Source organism: Lemur catta, chromosome 3 (genome assembly GCF_020740605.2).
Source record: "Lemur catta isolate mLemCat1 chromosome 3, mLemCat1.pri, whole genome shotgun sequence".
NCBI classification, from domain to species: Eukaryota; Metazoa; Chordata; class Mammalia; order Primates; family Lemuridae; genus Lemur; species Lemur catta.
Window position 1 is genome coordinate 36,721,392 of NC_059130.1, and position 19,891 is coordinate 36,741,282.

General features: G+C 36.8%; 1 protein-coding gene across 6 annotated transcripts in view; it reads left to right on the forward strand.

Moving 5' to 3' along the window:
* ABL2 (ABL proto-oncogene 2, non-receptor tyrosine kinase) overlaps window positions 1-19,891 on the forward strand; it is a 111,044-nt gene that overhangs the window by 72,362 nt on the left and 18,791 nt on the right. For 4 of the 6 annotated variants that reach the window (XM_045547265.1, XM_045547268.1, XM_045547270.1 and 1 more), the window contains exons 2-6: window positions 7,808-7,870; window positions 9,194-9,364; window positions 14,460-14,755; window positions 18,139-18,411; window positions 19,491-19,575. In XM_045547265.1, coding sequence (XP_045403221.1) covers window positions 7,808-7,870; window positions 9,194-9,364; window positions 14,460-14,755; window positions 18,139-18,411; window positions 19,491-19,575 — 888 coding nt within the window. Of the gene's footprint in view, window positions 1-2,256; window positions 2,396-7,807; window positions 7,871-9,193; window positions 9,365-14,459; window positions 14,756-18,138; window positions 18,412-19,490; window positions 19,576-19,891 lie in introns of those variants that run through there. The other 2 variants (XM_045547269.1, XM_045547267.1) reach the window with 2 other exon arrangements.

The window sequence follows — 19,891 nt, forward strand, 5'->3', positions numbered from 1 at the left end:
AAACCCTATCAATTCCATCTCTAAACCTTATCTTTCAGTTCTTCCACTTTTCTTTGTCTCCACTGTCACCATTCTATTCCAAGCCAACATGATCTCATTCGTGAACTACTGCATTTCTGTTTCTTATTTGTTCTCCATGTAATTCATTTTCTTCCCACATAATAGTGGTCTTTTAAAAAATGGATGTCATGGAAGTCAGACCATATGACCTCGCTGCTTAAAACTGTTCACTGGATTTCCATTGCACTTGGAATAGATTCCTAAATCCTTCAGCACTTGATCTTGTCACCCCCTGTCTAACTTTGTTTCACTCCTCTTCTGACTTCCTTAATGGTAGCCACACTTTTCATTTCCTGTACATACCAGGTTCTTTCCTACCTCAGGGTTTTTGCACTTGCTTTATTCTCTCTGTCCAGAATGCTCCCTCCCTTTGCCACCCCCTCCCCCATTTTTGCCTAGATTCTTCTTTTAGTGTCACCATTAAAGTAATGTACTTTCCTGCCTCAACCTGTTATTAAAGAGATTTGCAAAAAATGAAAATGGTACTTTTATCTCTTAATTCTCTTTTGAAAAGTAGTTATTTGTTAATTAATGTGTTATTTATATTAACATAATGGGTTTATTGTTATAGAATTAAATTGTTCTTAAAATTTATCAGTTTTAATTTCAAATATAGTAAATAATGACAGAAATAACCCACATAAGCAAATGGTCTTTAGAGAGCTCAGTAATTTTAATTTTTAATTATGGTAAAATACATACAACATAAAATCTACCATTTTCACTATTTTTAGGTATACATTTCAGTAGCATTAAATCACAAGATTATACAGCCATCCTTTTGCAGAAATATTTCACTTAGCATAATGTTCCTATGTTGTAGCATATATCAAAATTTTACTCCTTTTTGTGGCTTAGTAATATTTCATTATGTGCATATACCATGCTTTGTTTATCCATTTATCTCCGCTTTACTCCAAGGTACAATATAAGAGCAACTGAAGATGTAACTATTAATATTGGTAGTTTAAATAGCAGATTATTGGTTAAATAATAAATCAAATGATATAGAATCTACATATGGATAGACCATGGATTATGGAGTTCCTTTCCCATACATTTTTTAATCCAGAGAATGAGAAATTCAATCTGGTATTTAACTCTTAGTCATAATTGAGGTAACCTTTAGTCATTTAGTTCTTGCTTTCCCTATAATGTTGACAGTACTAGCTTTATAAAGGTTAATCTCTTTGAAAACATAAGCTTTATTCTTTTAAACTGTTAATAATTACCCATATCAAAGTTACTCTTTCTCTAATAAAGTTAAACTCTCATTTTATTTTTCAACTTTATTGATGGTTATTTCAGTCCTGCTATCCTGTACTTTTACCCTGTTACTTTTATTGACCAAGAACAGTGGTTGGTACATAGTAGATGCTTAATAAATAAATATTTATTGAGTCAATGAATGTTCTCCACTACACAGTTACACTCTTTTGTATTATTTTTATATATTATACCACTAAAGTTATGTATTATTTGTGCATTTTACTAGTTTAATTCTCATAGGTACTCATTTTCAGGTTCTTAAATTTTATTTAACTTTGTTCCTATGTATTAACAGAGATTTGGGTTTTGTTTTTAAAAGTTTTAACTCTCAATTTTTTCAACATTATGTGCCATGTTTTTAACCTTTATTAAGTTATAGAGCCAAAATGTTAGTGAATGTAGTTATTCTTGGCTTCTGTGCTTATGAATCAGATCGTAACTATTTCTTTCACTTTGGATTTGTGGTTTCTTGAACTATTTAAGTGATGTAAAAGATGAGTCTTGCTAGGCGTTCCCTCTCTTTTAAAAGTAGATTTGGTGTTTTATTGTAAACAGGTTTTCTCCAAGGAAACTTTTCTCTACATTTTCTTACTTGGTCATCTCCTTAGGGAATGAGAACTATATGTACTGATCCCTACATCATTTATTAAACCATTTGTTACTCATGTATATGTTGGTTTTTATTTTATTTATGGATATTTAAAAAATATTTCCAGGGTTTTTTGAAGCAACTTCATTCTGACTTAGTCTTTTGCTGATTACTGGACATTTTCCTTTGGGTCATTCTCCACCCACTTTTGGGAGTTACGAATGCTTACCCTTTTATTGGTTTCCTCTGGCCACTGAGTACATGAGTAAATGTCACATGCATGTGGTATTGCTTGTCAGAGCATGGAATTCTAAGACTTCCTCTTTCCATAGAACAGTTTAACTTTTGTGCTTCTGGGAAGAGGTATGGTCTTTGGGACAGTTCTGCTTCCACCTAATAGTTATGGTAGAGATCAGGACACCTCACTTTGCTGCCTGTACAGCGAGGCCTCGGAATCTGCTCTTCCGGACCTAACAGGTATGGTTCAGAGTAGATAGTTTGGGGAGCTTAGATAACCATATTAATCAAGTGTGAATGGAGATTTCAAAAAATTAATCTTATCTACTGCTGTTACTGTTTTCATTTTTGGTCAGTCAAGGTTTATGTGCTTTTTTTCCTGGTATTTTATAATAGGATTTCAATAAATATTTATTGAATAGAAGAATATATGAATAATATATAATACTTTGTGATAATAAGATATATATGGTTTGATGTGAAGAATTTAGGCTATATTGAGGACTGTTGAATAATTTATCTGACTACCTTACATAGTTTTTAAAAGAGGAATTAAAAGCTATTAGCTTCTTAGGGAATATGCAATCAGATAAAGTAGAATTCTGACAAGATATGGGTTTATAAAATACTTGAAAATAGCTAAACTGAAAATTTTGTATATTAATTTCTCCAGTTACTGCCTGACAGATTTCTCATTAAACTGATAAAAGTTATTGAATGAGTAATTGGTGAAAAGTTTTTAATAAAATTAAACACTAAACTTAGGAATTTTCTCTGATTTTGAGTTTTGTTATTAGGGATTTTAACTTGTTTAATCATGATAATTTACTTTGGAGAAGCTGCTATTTCTATTTTGCTTTTTGTTTTCGTATCCTACAACTGTAGCAATAGGAAAAAAATAATAAAATTGCCTTTTCTTAATTGTCAGATGTACCTGCTACCTGGGTCCTTTACGTACTGTAAGTGAAAATCAGAGTCTTTTATTGTCTCATCTTAAGTCCATGATCTACCTCCATAGCAGTGATTAATGGAAGATAAGTTAGCTTGCTATCTAAGGTACCTAATATATACTAGTCACTTTACTTTGTTCAAAAATAAAACATTCTCAGCCTACTCACTTGCATTTGGGCGGGTGTAGTACATCTGAATCATCCAGACATGTCTATCTGAACTGGTGAGGACAGTGGCATAGACTAGACCCACTGGGTAATGCTTTGACATTTACTTGTTCTTCCCATGGGCTTTTTTTTCATTTTCATTTTCTTTTTCTTTTCTTTTCTTTTTTTTTTTTTTGAGACAGAGTCTCACTCTATTGCCCAGGCTAGAGTGCCGTGGCGTCAGCCTAGCTCACAGCAACCTCAAGCTCCTGGGCTCAAGCAATCCTCCTGCCTCAGACTCCCGAAGAGCTGGGACTACAGGCATGCGCCACCATGCCAGGCTAATTTTTTCTGTATATATTTTTAGTTGTCCATATAATTTCTTTCTATTTTTAGTAGAGACGGGGTCTCGCTCTTGCTCAGGCTGGTCTCAACCTCCTGAGCTCACACTATCCACCCCCTAGAGTGCTAGGATTACAGGTGTGAGCCACCGCGCCCGGTCTCATTTTGTTTTTCTTTATGGCTTAGCTTGTTCTCCCCTGTTTAGTTCTTTAACTCTGTAATTCCACACATGTTCATTCTTGGCCTCAGAAAAATGTTAGGATATTTTTTTCTTTGAAAAAGTTTCCGTTCCTTTGTTTGGTGCTTGTGGGTAGGATGGCGTTTAAGTGGATATCCTGTGCAGATGGATTGTATAGGAAATTGACCCTCAGTTCTGTGAGAACAAAAGAGGAGTGGGAAGAAAAGAAGAAAGGAAGGAAATAAGATCTTTTGACTCACCCAAAAAGACCATAAAACTAGGGATGGGAAGAAGGGGAGTCGGGAATAAAAAGGATTGTTTCCCAAGTTGTGGTTCTTTAAGTACTTTGGCCTCAAAAATGACTTTCAGCCTACATTTATCACTTTGTTTCAGAAGTATATAGTATTATTTGGCCTGTATATATCTTTTAAATTTACGTAAACTTGTGCTGTATGTCTCATTCTGTTTTCTCCTTTTGTAAAATAACATGATTTTTAAGACACAGACATGTCTTTAGCAATCCTCCTTTGGGCTAGACTTCCTCCTCAGTAGAGATGAAGGACACACATAACCTTGCACATTGACAGTCTGTCACTCTACTGTCATCAGTGCAGAATTCCTGCTCATCCAGTTTAAATGCTTATCCAATTTAAAGTCTGAAACCTTGCCTAACTCCAGAGTTTTGTATTACATTCTGTTCTCTCAGAGCATCCTCTGTGAGTATGGCAGTATGCACGATTCATTCATTCATTCAACGAATATTTTTTGAGAGTCTCTTAAAATATAGGCATTGTTCTGTTCAGTGAACAAAACAGACAAAAATGCTTGTTCTCATGAAACTTACATTTTAGTGGGGAGACTTAGATAATAAACATGAATATAAAAACAAGTAAATTATACAGTATGTTTGGTGGTAATAAGAGCTATGGAGAGAAATAAATCAGGAAAGGAGACATGGGGATGTGGGAGTGTCACTAGGAATAGATGCACTTTACAATAGAACCGTCAGAGAACGCCATACTGAGAGTTTAACGTTTGAGCGAAATGTCATGGGGAAGAGTATTTTAGGTAGAAGGGGAAGCCCGTACAAAGGTCCTGAGGCCACAGTGTGCCTGCCATGTTCAAGCAATAGCACGGAGGCCAGTGGCCAGAATGAGGTAAGCTGGAGGTAGAATAGTAGGAGGAGATGAACTGGGCAAGACAAATTATGAAGGACCCTGCAGGCCCTTTAAGGATTTTGGCTTTTACTTTAAAATGGGGAGCCATTGAAACATTTTGAACAAAGAAGTAACACAATTTGATTTATGCTTTAAAAGTTAGCTGGTATGTGGAGAATAACAATAGGGAGCAAGTATAGAAGCATAGAAATCCAGTTAGTACTCTAGTGAAATAATCTAGCTGAAAGATGATGGTGGTGACAGGGTGGTGGTAGTGGAGAAGGTAGATGAGAAATGGATTGATTCTGGATATGTTTTTGAAGGCAGTGCCAACAGAATTTCTGAACAGATTAGAAGTAGTATGTGAGAGCAGGAAAGGAATCATGAATGATTCCAAGGTTTTAGGCCTTAGCACCTGAAAAGATGGGTTTGCTGTTAACTGAGTTGGGGAAATCTGTGGGAAAAGCAAGTTTGGAGGGAAGGATGTAGAGTAGTTTTGCATATTAAGTCCAAATGGTGGCCGGACTCGGTGGCGCACGCCTGTAATCCTAGCACTCTGGGAGGCCGAGACAGGTGGATCATGTGAGCTCAGGAGTTTGAGACCAGCCTGAGCAAGAGCGAGACCCCGTCTCTACTAAAAATAGAAAGAAATTATATGGACAACTAAAAATATATATAGAAAAATTAGCTGGGCATGGTGGCGCATGCCTGTAGTCCCAGCTACTGGGGAGGCTGAGGCAGGAGGATTGCTTGAGCCCAGGAGTTTGAGGTTGCTGTGAGCTAGGCTGATGCCACGGCACTCTAGCCTAGGCAATAGAGTGAGACTCTGTCTCAAAAAAAAAAAAAAAAAAAGGCCAAATGGTGTTATTAGTAATATCTTATCTTTATATTCTGAAGCCCAGCACAGCGCCTTGTACATACAATAGGTGTTTGTGGAAATTACTAGTTTGTAAACCTTAAATTTTAATATACTGAGTTTCACAAAGTAAGATATAAATGTATGGCCTTTGCTGTTTTCTTCCTGGTAGGGCTTAAAAGTTGGCTTTAGTGTTTACTTAATATTATTTCTAACTTGGTGGTTGATAGTACAAAAGTTCTTACTATTGAGTTTTTATTTCTCTTTTTTGTTTTTGATAGAGACAAAGTCTCACTATGTTGCCCAGGCTGGTCTCAAATTCCTGGTCCCAAGCCATCCTCCTGCCTTGATCTCCCAAAGTTCTGGGATTACCAGCGTGAACCATCATGCCTGGCCTCCTCTTACAATTTCAAAAGAGGGATATTCTTCCTCTGTCTAAAAAGAGTGACATGTACTTAAACTGTTTGATAATCATTAAGTAGAGTAATAGTTACAAACCATTGTAATGTGTTACCACTGCCACTGGCACAAAAAACACCTAATGTGGATTGAGCAGTATTCAGTATGGACACAAATAAATATGGATATTTTCTGTACTTCTTTTTGGCAATTCTTTTCATTTTAGTAAAGGATTGGTATTTTGTAGCCCAGTGGAAATTATGTAAGGGTAGATAATTTTTTCATTGGAATAAAGACAAAATTTGAAGAATGTTTCTTATAATGTGGATTTTTGTTTATTTGGTAATCCTAAATTGGTTATCCTGGTATGTAATACAACTGTTCCCATTTATTATAACTTCATTTAAACAAGGAGCAGCATATCTGCTTTAAATTTTCAGGATGTCTGGACATATCTTGAAGTTTATCATGATATTCTTGTGTAAAACAAAACTTAATTAACTAGAATTTTAAACATGTATTTCTTTTGAGGGGAGGAAGGAATGTGATGAAGTGAAACTACAACTGTTAGGAGAATCACAGGTCTAGCCGACAGCAGCAATTTCTGTCCATGTCATATAGACAGTCATGAAGCTAATTTTTAAACCTTGTTCAATATGATTTTAAGATTAAGATACATCTCATTGTTTCTTGTCACTTATATTTTTGTGTAATTTGGGCATTCATTTAGTAGCTAACAGCTATTGAACACATGTAACTCTTTTAAAAATTTTTTTAAATTTAACTTTATTTTTTATTATCTTCTTCCCTTCTCTTTTGATATTATATAACTCTTGACAGGAAAAAGGTACAGTTCTTATTTCCAGGAAGCACATTATGAAGTTTAGGAAACAAACATAGAGTATATTATAAATATAGAGATAGAGGATGTTAATGTAGCCAGTGTAATGCTTTTGAGGTCAGAGGGAAGAAGAGAATGTTAGGTTTCCTAGGGGAGATTACAGTTGTTCCCCCCCTTTTCCATGGTTTCACTTTCTGCAGTTTTGGTTACCCATGGTCAACCTCAGTTTGAAAATATTAAGATATTTTGAGAGACAGGGAGAGAGGGAGACCACATTCATGTAACTTTTATTATGATATATTGTTATAATGTTCTATTTTATTATTGGTTATTATTAACCTCTTACTGAGCTTTATTTGTAAATTAAACGTTATCACAGATATGTATGTATCAGGAAAAACATGGTATGTAGGGTGGTCAGTAGTATTCATAATTTCAGGCATCCACTGGGGGGGTCCTAGAATGTATTCCCTGGGCATAAAGGGGAATACTGTGTATCAGAGCTGAGTATTATGAGTAGAAGTCAGCCAGTCAAAAGAAATGTGGGATGAGAACCCATTCCAGGTAGGCTAGAGTGTGTGAACAAAGTCCAAAAGATGGGAAAGCCAGCCTGGTGTATGTTACAGTTTTCAATTTGAGGTGGGGGAAGGCAAAGCTGGAGAAGTAGGCAGAGACCTGATCATGAAAGGTCTTGAAGGTCATGATAAAGAGACTTTAGCTTGATGGTGAACTGCTGAAGGGGCTTAAGAAGAGTGACGTGGTCAAATTCTTTTCTTAAATAGATCACTTTGCCAGCTGTGTGGAGGATGGCTTTGAGGGAGACAAGACTGGAGGCAGTAGTCCAGGTGAGAGATGCTGGGGATCTGAACCAAGTCACTGGCAATAGAGATGGAGAAGAGGGAATGGATTTGAAAAAAAATAAAACTACAGATTCAAGGTTTTTTTGCTTCATATATGATAAAACCAATTTTACATTAAAAATGAGTGGAGGGAGAGAAACATAATGGAAAGATGTTGTTATGTGCATAGGCAACTGGATAGTTTGCCTTGGCAGACAACCATTAAAAATAGTCTCAATGATCAAGAATAATTACTACTAGAAGAACAGTGTATTTTTTGTATAATCAACCTGGGCTGTGAGAAGCAGGTGATCTTTAAGATGGTGTAGGGTTCACCTGTTTATGTAGTACGAATTAGGAACTGTAAAGCCTTGAGGAAGAAACATCTTTAAGGCTTCAACCACTACGCATTGCAGAAACTCAATAAATGTGCAATGATGGTGATATTTTCTAGGACTTTCAATTAAGTTATTAATATCTTACAAAAGTCCACTGCCCAGGAAAACAAAATAGAGTAAGAAAAATTGTCAATGAAATAATGAACAGCCTGTAGTCCCAGCTACTCCAGAGGCTGAGGCAGGAGGATTGCTTGAGCCCAGGCATTCTAGACTGCAGTGCTCTATGGATCATGCCTGTGAATAGACAGAGCACTCCAGCCTGGGCACCATAGTGAGGCTCCTTCTGCCTTTTTTTGTTTTGTTTTGTTTTTGTTTTTTAAAAAAGCAAGCAACAGGTTTCCTTTGCTTTGCAGATAATTATAGGGTTTTTTTTTCCAGGAGCACTATTTCTGTAATTTTTTCTACATGTAAATAGAGGGCCTGGATTTATATAATATGTACATAGTTCTGAAAAATAATCTCTTGTCTGTTCTATAATTTGTTTTTTTATGAAGAGAGTAAGGAAAGACAGGTAGTTTGGGAAGACTTATAAAACATAACCGTTTCTTCTTTAAAACCACCACCACCACAACAAAATAGCTTATGTTTTATAAAGCTAGTAGCCATTTCTTTTTGAGATTTTTTTTTTTTTACATTTTGAGAAAACTGTGCTTTTCCTATTCATTTATGTCTGATTTTGGTGACTGCATATAAATTAGGGTACACTCTCAGTTTGTGTTCTTTTCTCTGACTACTTTGTTATATTTTCAACAAGTAAATTGCTTTCTCATGCTCAGGAGATACAGTGTCTATTTGCTCATTCTTCCTGACTCCACAAACTGTACAGTTCTGTCTCATTCTGGAGCCAGCAGCTGAATTGTGCATGTACTGAAATCAAATGAAGTTTTAGTTGTTGAACTTGTGAATTCCTTTCTTTTGGTACGTCTTTCAGAAGCCTTGCATCGCCCCTACAGTTGTGATGTGGAACCCCAGGCACTGAATGAAGCTATCAGGTGGAGCTCCAAGGAGAACTTGCTTGGAGCCACTGAGAGTGACCCTAATCTCTTCGTTGCACTTTATGATTTTGTAGCAAGTGGTGATAACACACTCAGCATCACTAAAGGTGAGGCTTTTATGTAATATCCTCTCACTTTTCAGTTTTCATTTATGCTTAAGGAATAAAGTACCTGTTCTAGCATCTGCCACTAACTAAAGTCAGCTAGATAACATGAGCCCTGATACTTTTGTTCTCTTGTCTCTTTTTTTTAACCTATGTATGAGATAATGCCCTATAAAGTATAACTCTACTTTTTAGGGTATATTAAAGGTGAAATGAGATAAAGTACCTTAGGAAAAACTCAAACTTTCCTTATTCTCAGAATTCGGTACCATATGTAATTTGCCAGCACATTTATCTACCACAAAGGTAAGACTTACTATATGTCTGTTCTAAGTGAACGGTGGCTAAGTGAGTCAAGTTGCCAGACCCCAGTGTTACTCACAAGTATTGTCTGAGGGCTTGACTGCTTATCTGAGGATTGTGGCATTACCAATCCAAAATGAGATTAAGAATTTGTACCCAAAATGTAAACCAGCTGCATCACTAAGCATACTATTTATTATTTAGCTCAGCTAATATTTCATTTTTTTGGATCAAGATTTTCTGCATGAAGATAGTCCATTGTTGAACATTCTGGCATAAGCTTCTTATCTTGTTATGGACCAACTTTGATTAGCACTGGCCTAGACAACTTAAATTTCTATCATTCCTATTTACATGGGTTAGTTAAAAGAATAGTAGGAACGGTTTCTATTATAGTAATATTCTCGAGAGAGTACTAGTTTATTTGAGTGGTAAATTCTTTCTTTTAAAAGGGAACACTAAGGACATGACCAGTAAAATCACCCATTTTTTATTTTTTTCAGCAAGGGCAACAAAAGTAACTTTTATGAGAAAGAAATAGGAGTATGGGGACATTCTTGTGTACGTAAATTGGATTGCTAGTCTGCCTAAGCCTTTTGAACCTGTGAAAGCCTCCTACTGGAAAAAAATGTATTTTGGGATAATTTTTAACTAAATGAAATCATAACTTAAATGATTAATTTGTCACACAGACGCTTTTTATTTGTAAGGTTCAGAATTAAGTAAGCAGGAGTAGATACACCAAATTAGGAAGACAAGCCACCTTCCATTCAAGGAATATTACCTTTATATAAAATTTTTATATGTATCAATTTTTAAATCCAGTCAGATTAATCAAAAGCAGGAATTCTTTAAACATTTTTTTAAATATTTATTATGGGTACATAATAGTGTATATCATTATAGGCTGCATGTGATGTTTTGATACAGTCATACTATGTGAATTAATCAAATCAGGGTAATTGGGGTATCCATTACCTCAGGCATTTAACCTTTCTTTGTGTTAGGAACATTCCAATTCCACTCTTTTAGTTATTTTAAAGTATATCCTAACTTACTGTTGATTATAGTCACTTTGTTGTGCTATCAAATATTGTTCATTCTATCTAACTATCCAACTACATTTTTGTACCCTTTAGCCATCCCACTTTATCCCTCCATCCCTGCTACCCTTCCCATCCTATGGTAACCATCATTCTACTCTCTGTGTCCATGATGAGATCAATTGTTTTTTAATATTTAGCTCTCACATATGAGTGAGAACATGTGGGATTTGTCTTTCTATGCTTGACTTATTTTTTCTTTTTTTTTTCGAGACAGAGTCTCACTCTGTTGCCCAGGCTAGAGTGCCATGGCGTCAGCCTAGCTCATAGCAACCTCAAACTCCTGGGCTCAAGCAATCCTCCTGCCTCAGCCTCCCAAGTAGCTGGGACTACAGGCATGCGCCACCATGCCCGGCTAATTTTTTCTGTATATATTTTTAGTTGTCCATATAATTTCTTTCTATTTTTAGTAGAGACAGGGTCTCGCTCTTGCTCAGGCTGGTCTCGAACTCCTGACGAGCTCACATGATCCACCCGCCTCGGCCTCCCAGAGGGCTAGGATTACAGGCGTGAGCCACCGCGCCCGGCTGACTTATTTCACTTAACATAATGTTCTCCACTTCCATCCATGTTATTGCAAATGGCAGGATTTCATTCTTTTTGTGGCTGTATAATATTCCATGGTGTGTATGTGCCACAGTTTCTTTATCCACTAATCCACTGATGGACACTTAGGCTGATTCCATATCATGGCTATTGTAAATAGTGCTGCAATAAACATGGGGATGCAGATATCTTTTTGATATACTGAATTCCTGTACTTTGGATATATTAATATACCCAGCAGTGGGATTGCTGGGTCATACAGTAGCTCTTTTGTCAGTTTTTTGAGGAACCTCCATATTGTTTACCATAGTGGTTGCATTAATTTACATTCCCACCAACAATGTACAAGGGTTCCCCTTTTTCCACATCCTTGCCAGCATTCGTCATTGCCTTTTTGATAAAAGGAATTTTAGCTGGGATGAGATGATATCTCATTGTAGTTTTGAATTGCATTTCTCTGATGACTGATCTTCATATACCTGTGGCCATTTGTTTGTCTTCTTTTAAGAAATGTCTATTCAGATCCTTTGCCCATTTTTTAATCAGATTATTTGATTTCTTCCTATTGAATTGTTGGAGCTCCTTATATATCCTAGTTATTAGTCCCTTGTCAGACAGATGGTTTGGAAATATGTTCTCCCATTCTGTGGGTTTGTCTCTTCATTTTGTTGATAGTTTCTTTTGCTGTGCAGCAGCTTTTTAGCTTGATGTAATTTAATTTGTCAAATTTTGCTTTGGTTGCCTATGAAAGCAGTAGTTCTTAAAACTGAGTTTCTTGTACTGTGGTATAGATATGTCCCAGAGTAGGTGTGATTGCACATATGCATGTGTCAGGAGTTGTTACAGGCATAGGAAAAGTAAAAGGGTATCATCTCCCAGTGTCAATTTTACTTAAAGATGGATGATATGTGCTATATTGGGTGGGGGGGTTGTGTTTATATAGTTGAAGGAAAATTTTACACAGAGTTTGAGGATAAAACAAAAGACTCCAAAGAAAGTTTATACTGTGCAGTAGTCTCTTTGGACTATAATACACTTTGTTTTACCTTTACTGATTCTTCAGTAGAGAAGTTTGTGAAGCAGAGACTCAGAACATTCTTTTGTAAGTATGATTTTCTTGTTAATATTTTTTAAGATAGCTCAGTCACTAAGAAATTATTGACAAAGAAATTCTGTTGATCCCTCAGTTAACCAGTTATAGCAACCACTAGTGTGCAGCTCAAGGACTAGGATTCCCTTTACCTTATGGCCGACAGCTGTGTCTCTTAAAATTCACAAAATGCCATATTTTTATATTAAAATCAGGTTCTTATTAATATGAAATGATGTCATGCTAAAGCCATTTTATTATTTTAAAAGACAAGAAAATATATTTAAAAAATAAAACAACAGTACTGGTTTTAGTTCCTTTTTCTTTGAAGGTGATATTTTGCTTGAATTAAGAAAAGTTCTCCATAGGATTCCTGCCAGTTGGGCCAGTGTTTATATCTCTGCTCGTCGTACCTCTGTCAACTTCCATGGCAGTTAAAACTTCCAGAGGAGGAAATTCTCCTTATAACTGCCACAAAGAGAGGAAAACAGACAAAAACTAGGGTGTTTGTATCCTAATTATGATGGCCTGTCATTACTGGTTCTTTTTAAGGAAGCAAAAATATTAAAATATATATATATATAAATACATAAAGTACTTAGTCTTTACTTTTAGTTCTTTTGGACTAAGAGAAAAACTACAGAGCAACAAGTTTTCTTCAGTTTTTCTAGCAAGATTCTTTTTCCCCCTGTGAATATGGTTGTCGAGTGTTTATCTGTGCACGTGTGTGTATCTGTCACCACCCCAACGCACTCCTTTGTCTGTACGTGTTTGTTTTAATACATGTGTGTGTGTATGTACACTCCTACATTTTTTCTCATTGAATGTCTCATATGGAGGTGTGTCAGGTGAGATAGTAGGGGCTCATAGAAAGCTATCTTGTGGTAAACACTTGTGTAGGCCACTGGGAAAAGATAGATGGTTACCACAATAATTATTTTGGGTTTTTCCTCAATAGTCTTTGCCTGATGATTTCTGGGTCATGTGCTTTTGATTGATTTGGCTGCTGCTTTCTGATGCTGAGGAAGTATTAATAGTTATGAACTCTGTAGGAATGCTTGCATCTCTTAGAGATAGGAGCATAAGGTACTACAACGATTCTTCAGATTAACATTTACCTATTACTAAGGATATCTTTTTTAGTTTTCTAGTTTTGCCAAAGAAGCTTCTAATCTGTGTTGCAAGAATAGGGGGCAAGACGTATGTTGAAGTCTAACCTTGATATTCACAACTTGAATAGAGAAGTCAAGGACATTGAAGTTGATAGCAAAGATGTACTAAGTGACTTGGGTTCTGGGTTCCAACTTCTGAGTCAGCTTCCCATTTTAGACTAATTTTAGAGGAATAGAAGGGAGTGATTCATTCTTCCTGTGGGGAATAGAAGGGAAATTACAAAGCTATTACTGTTTTAAAACTTGAGTCTTGGTAAAGATTGTGCTTTGGAAGTCCTGACTGCCCAACCCCCCCACCCCAAATAGTTTTCTTGCTGAAAACTCTGTGGCCTGTGGTGGTTTTTTTTATTTGTTTGTTTTTTACATGGATGATTTTGTTGCCTAAATGCCAAGTGAAATTTGTAGTTCACTTGCCAAGTAACTTTGTTTCATATGTCTTATCCTTAATGCTTGACTGTCGTTAACATTGAACCAGGCATATATAAGATATATTCCTTGATAAACTGTTTTGTGGGAAAGTGAATTTTATTTTTCTTTTGAATAGTGAACACTGTTTCCCTTTCCAGCCATTTCTACCTTTGTATACCATTTTACTACCATACATAGTTTCCTAAGGATATTTTTAGACAGTGTATAAACCTTTAAAAAATGTAGTGAATGACAAAAAACCATTTCTGACTGTGCTTCTGTGGTTTAAGCTACAGGCTAAAGCGAGTACAGTATATGATGAGCAGCAAAGTTTATTTTCCTTATTTGAAATCATTTTTGGACATAAAAGTTCCTGATTCATTTTTCAGTGAGTTTAAAGTTTGACAATACACTGCTTCAGTTTGAAATAAAGTCTTAATGTCTTTTCTTTCATTCTGTAATGACCTCATGGCTAGGTGAAAAGCTACGAGTCCTTGGTTACAACCAGAATGGTGAGTGGAGTGAAGTTCGCTCTAAGAATGGACAGGGTTGGGTGCCAAGCAACTACATCACCCCAGTGAACAGCCTGGAAAAACATTCCTGGTACCATGGACCTGTGTCACGCAGTGCAGCAGAGTATCTGCTCAGCAGTCTTATCAATGGTAGTTTCCTGGTGCGAGAAAGTGAGAGCAGCCCTGGGCAGCTATCAATCTCACTCAGGTACGAGGGGCGTGTGTATCACTACAGGATCAATACCACCACAGATGGCAAGGTAAGACTTGCCAGTAACCACCTGTAGGTGTAGACTGGCTGCTTTGTAGAAATAATACTCAGAATGACTGAAGTGAAATATAGTTTTATGTCTGACATAAAATATTTGCTAACTTTGTGGGTTTGGACTATTTGACATGTTAGAGCTTGCTTTTTTCAAAAAGATACAGTAATGGAAATTTAAAACAGTATTATATTAATAGTTTAATGATAAGCTAAATTTGAAGGTGAAGAATGAGGGAACTACTATGTAAGTTAGCTGTTCTAATCATCAGTACACAAATATGTACCCATTACCTTGGCATAAAATTTGTAAATTAACCTTGCCTCTTTGAAAATTATAATAATCTCTACTAGAAAGTTTACAGAGTAAGAATTTAGACTTCTGAGACTGGTGTTGATCATTAATGTATGTTAATATAAATAGATTGTTCAGTGATTTAGCAATTTGTATATTGGAAGGACCAATCATGTTAGTTAGAATGGAAGTGTTAGAATGGAACTGTTATGTGTTATAAACTGTAAAGCATGATTTTATGTCAGCTGTTTTTCTATTGAACAGTGAACTTAGGTTGAATCATTTCTTCCATTCTTCCCCTCTATGTGATATGCATAGTGGGAGAAAGCACAGGCTTTGGAGCAAGTAGACCTGGTTTGCTTTGTAACCGTGCCATTTATTAACTTTGTGACCTTATATAAGCCTCAATTTCCCTGTCTATAATTAAATCTTACTTTATTGGATTGTTGTAAGGATTCAATGAAATAGTTTCTATAAAACATAATAGCTGGTACAAAGTAGGAAATAAGTAAGTTATTAGTTCTCTTTCTTTTGCACCACCTTACACACATAGTATATTGTCTCTTGACTAAACCAAATAGAATAAGATAAATAATAATGTAAGAGAGTTATATACCCAACAGAAATGAGTGCATATGTGTACCAGAAGATATGTACAGGAATGTTCATAACAGCATATTTTGTGATAGCCAAAAACTGGAAACACCCAAATATCTAACAACAGTAGAATCTATTAATATTAATAAATTATGGTATATTCATAAAATGGAATCTCATACAGCAACAGAAATGAACATAGTAATGCCACACATAGTACCATGAGGGAAAACTATGGCCTATCAACTGCCTGCTTTTGTAAATAAAATTTTATTAGAATATAGCCATAGCCATTTGTTTGGTTACTTTTTATTACTAGGCAGTGCTGAGTAGTCGTGACAGAGATCCTACGGCCACAAGCCTAAAATATTTATTATCTGGCCCTTTACAAAAAAGGTTTGTAAAGTTGAGTGAAAGGGATTAGTATTTGCCCTGGATGAGAATGGGGAGAGTGGGAATGACTGCTGACAGTTATGGGGTTTCTTTTTGAGGTGATGAAAATGTTCTGGAGTTGTAATGTTTGGACAACCTTGTGGATATACTAAAAATCACTGAATTGTATACCTTAAAATGGTGAATTTTATGGTATGTGAATTATATTGCAATAAAAAAAGGTTGAGTGAAAGAAAGCAGACACAAGCAATACATATTGTATGGTTTCATTTGTCTATAGTTCAGAAACAGGCAAAGCTAATCTAAGGCATTAGAAGTCAGAATAGTGGTTACCTTTGCAGGGGTAAATATCTGGGAGGCATGTAGTGTGTTATAATTCTTGATGTGGGTGATATTTACATGGGTGAGTTTATTTTATAAAAATCATCAGTTCTCCATTTATGAATCACATACCTTTCTGTATATAATAAAACAAAAGTTTCTTTTTAAAAAATAACAAGCTCCCTTAGGAGGTATGGCCAAAGATTGCTCTTACTTTATACTTCTTAATTGCTTATCACAAATTAAAAACTATTTTGTTAACAACTCTCTGAAATCAAATTGAGGCTCTTTTTTAAAAGAATGGCCTGGACACTCAAGTGCACATCGTAATAAAAAATTATAAGACATTTGAATACCCTCCTCCTATCAAAAAAATTTAAATAAGTGGTTTTCAAATTATGTTCTGTGCAGGATTGTGAGGTGGTATTTCTAAAAATGTTACAAGAACCAAGTCCCTGCTTGCCTACTTTAATCAGAACATCTCTTTCTTTTTACTTTGTGTGTGTGTGTGTGTGTGTATGTATTTTTCTATAGACAGAGTCTCACTCTGTCACCTTGGCTAGAGTGCAGTGGCATCATCGTAGCTCACTGCAACCTCAAACTCCTGGACTCAAGTGATACTCCTGCGTTAGCCTCCCCAGTAGCTGGGACTGTAGGTGCATGCCACCAGGCCTGGCTAATTCTGTTTTTTGTAGAGACAGGGTCTCACTCTTGCTCAGGCTGGTCTCAAACTCCTGAGCTCCAGTGATCCTCCTGCCTTCGCCTCCCAGAGTGCTAGGATTACAGGTGTGAGCCACCGTGCCTGGCCTATTGATACATTTGAGTTCCACTGTCTTGTTGCTTAAAAATATTCGAAGACCAATGAGCTTGACAATCCAGACAGATGCCTTTTTTTTTTTTTTTTTTTTTTTTAAAGACAGAGTCTCACTCTGTCACCCCAGGTAGAGTGCAGTGGCATCATTGTAGCTCACAACAACCTCAAACTCCTGGGCTCACGGGATCCTCCTGCCTCAGCCTCCTGAGTAGTTGGGACTACAGGTGCATGCCACGATGCATAGCTGATTTTTCTATTTTTAGTAGAGACAGAGTCTCTCTCTTGTTCAGGCTGGATTTGAATTCCATAGCTCAAGCAGTCCTCTTGCCTGGGCCTCCCAGAGTACTAGAATTACAGGCGTGAGCCACTGTACCTGGCCCAGACAGATATTTTGAAAGCTTTCCCCCCAGCACTGAGCTAATTTAATTTAGGAAGAATAGGAAGAGTTGTTTAAATAAGATTAAAGTTCTGTGTTTCCCCTTGCCATCATCACTGAACTCTTTTATTTACCTCAATTAAGAAAATAGGCCGGGCGCGGTGGCTCACACCTGTAATCCTAGCCCTCTGGAAGGCTGAGGCGGGTGGATCACTCGAGGTCAGGAGTTCGAGACCAGCCTGAGCGAGACCCCATCTCTACTAAAAATAGAAATAAAAATTATCTGGACAACTAAAAATATATATAGAAAACATTAGCTGGGCATGGTGGCGCATGCCTGTAGTCCCAGCTACTCGGGAGGTTGAGGCAGTAGGATCACCTAAGCCCAGGAGTTTGAGGTTGCTGTGAGCTAGGCTGACGCCACGGCACTCACTCTAGCCCGGGCAACAAAGTGAGACTCTGTCTCAAAAAAAAAAAGAAAACCTCCTATCTTTATATATTTTGACCAATGAGGTAAGGACTTTTTTTTAAAAAAAAATCTTGATCTATTTTCAAGTTGTTTAGCTTTTCTCCTTTTCTCACCAGGTATATGTGACTGCTGAGAGTCGCTTCAGCACCTTGGCAGAGCTTGTTCACCATCACTCCACAGTGGCTGATGGGCTGGTGACAACATTACACTACCCAGCACCCAAGTGTAATAAGCCTACAGTCTATGGTGTGTCCCCCATCCATGACAAATGGGAAATGGAACGAACAGATATTACCATGAAGCACAAACTTGGGGGCGGTCAGTATGGAGAGGTTTACGTTGGCGTCTGGAAGAAGTACAGCCTTACGGTTGCCGTGAAAACGCTGAAGGTGGGTTGCTGAGAATTACAGTTTTCAGGCATCTTTTTCTTTTGTGTTTAGTCACTTGGAATCAGTGTGCCCTTCTTTGACTTTGGAACACTTTCCACCCACGGGTGCCAAGCACATTAGCAAATGTGATGATTAGCCCTCATGCCATTGCTGGCAGTGCAGGGGCAGATCATTCACTGCAGTGGGGTGACACCCACGTGTGGGAAAGGTTTGTCTCTTGAGGCTGTTGATGTAAATCTTAGTGGGAGGTTAGAAGCAAATTGCAAGTTATAAAAGCAAAACAAGTTGTTTTGCTTCCTGAGAATGACCCTGCTGGACTGAATTCTTTGTGCATTGTCGGAGAATCCTGGGGCTCGTTCTGTCGTTTATCTCCCTGCTTTTTTGCTCCTCCCATGTCTTTGCAATTAGATCACTTCTTCTTGTTCTTGATATTCACAGAAGTCTTTTTCCTGATGCTACTCTGTCTCATCTTTAAGTATCCTGGTATCAGATTGTAGGGTTTTCACTCATTTGATTCTTTGAAGCTTCTCTCAGAGCCTCAGTAGTTCTGGTGTATCATTCATAAGGGCTATTCTTAAGCTATGAGTAGTAGTCAGTTCTGTTTATTAAGTATATTCTGAATGTGAAACAATATATGAAGCCTTGCAAACATGCATTGCTCCTTAAAAAGCTGATGGCCTAATCAGGGAGATAAACATGTAAACAGTTAACTGCTCTTTCTCCTTGTTCAAAGGCTGAGATATCTAGAGAAGTAAACTATCAGAGAATTGAATTATCCAATCCAAGTCACCTGTGTTTTAGTTGGTTACAGGACGTGATTGCTGAATTTTTATCATCCTGCTAATTTTTACTCCAGTTTCTAATATTGGATAAATTCAAGGGCATTTTTTCTTTCTTAGTTGGATTTCTATAGAGCGTATTAAGTTGTGATAAAATTTCTTAAAATAATATGCTAAAATATTCAAAAGATACTCTCTTTTACTTTTAAAGCTGATGTTTTAGGATGGTGAGTTGACTTGAATGATTAAGATGGGGGTTTGTCCCTTTCCTCCTTCTTTCTTCCCTTTCCCTTTTTCCAGGAAGATACCATGGAGGTGGAGGAGTTCCTAAAAGAAGCTGCAGTGATGAAGGAAATCAAACATCCGAATCTGGTACAACTATTAGGTGAGGAAGCTTGCCTTGAACCATAGATTTCCTCAAAGATACTTAACCTCTCAATCCTTTGTTACCAGATCATTCTTTTGAATCACCATGGTGGAACCTGCAAATGTGAATCCACTTCAATAAATGGCTGTCGTTTTAGTGAGGAGGCACTGTGTTTAAAAACTGCCCAAGAAACAGTGGTCTGGATTGATTTCAGTGTATAAAACTGCTCAGTTTGTGGTAGTTGCCCCAGATTAAAAGTTCAGAAATGTTCAAAATGGTACCAAGCCAAAAACTGTCACAAAATAGTTTTACAAAATAGACATTAAACAAGGGA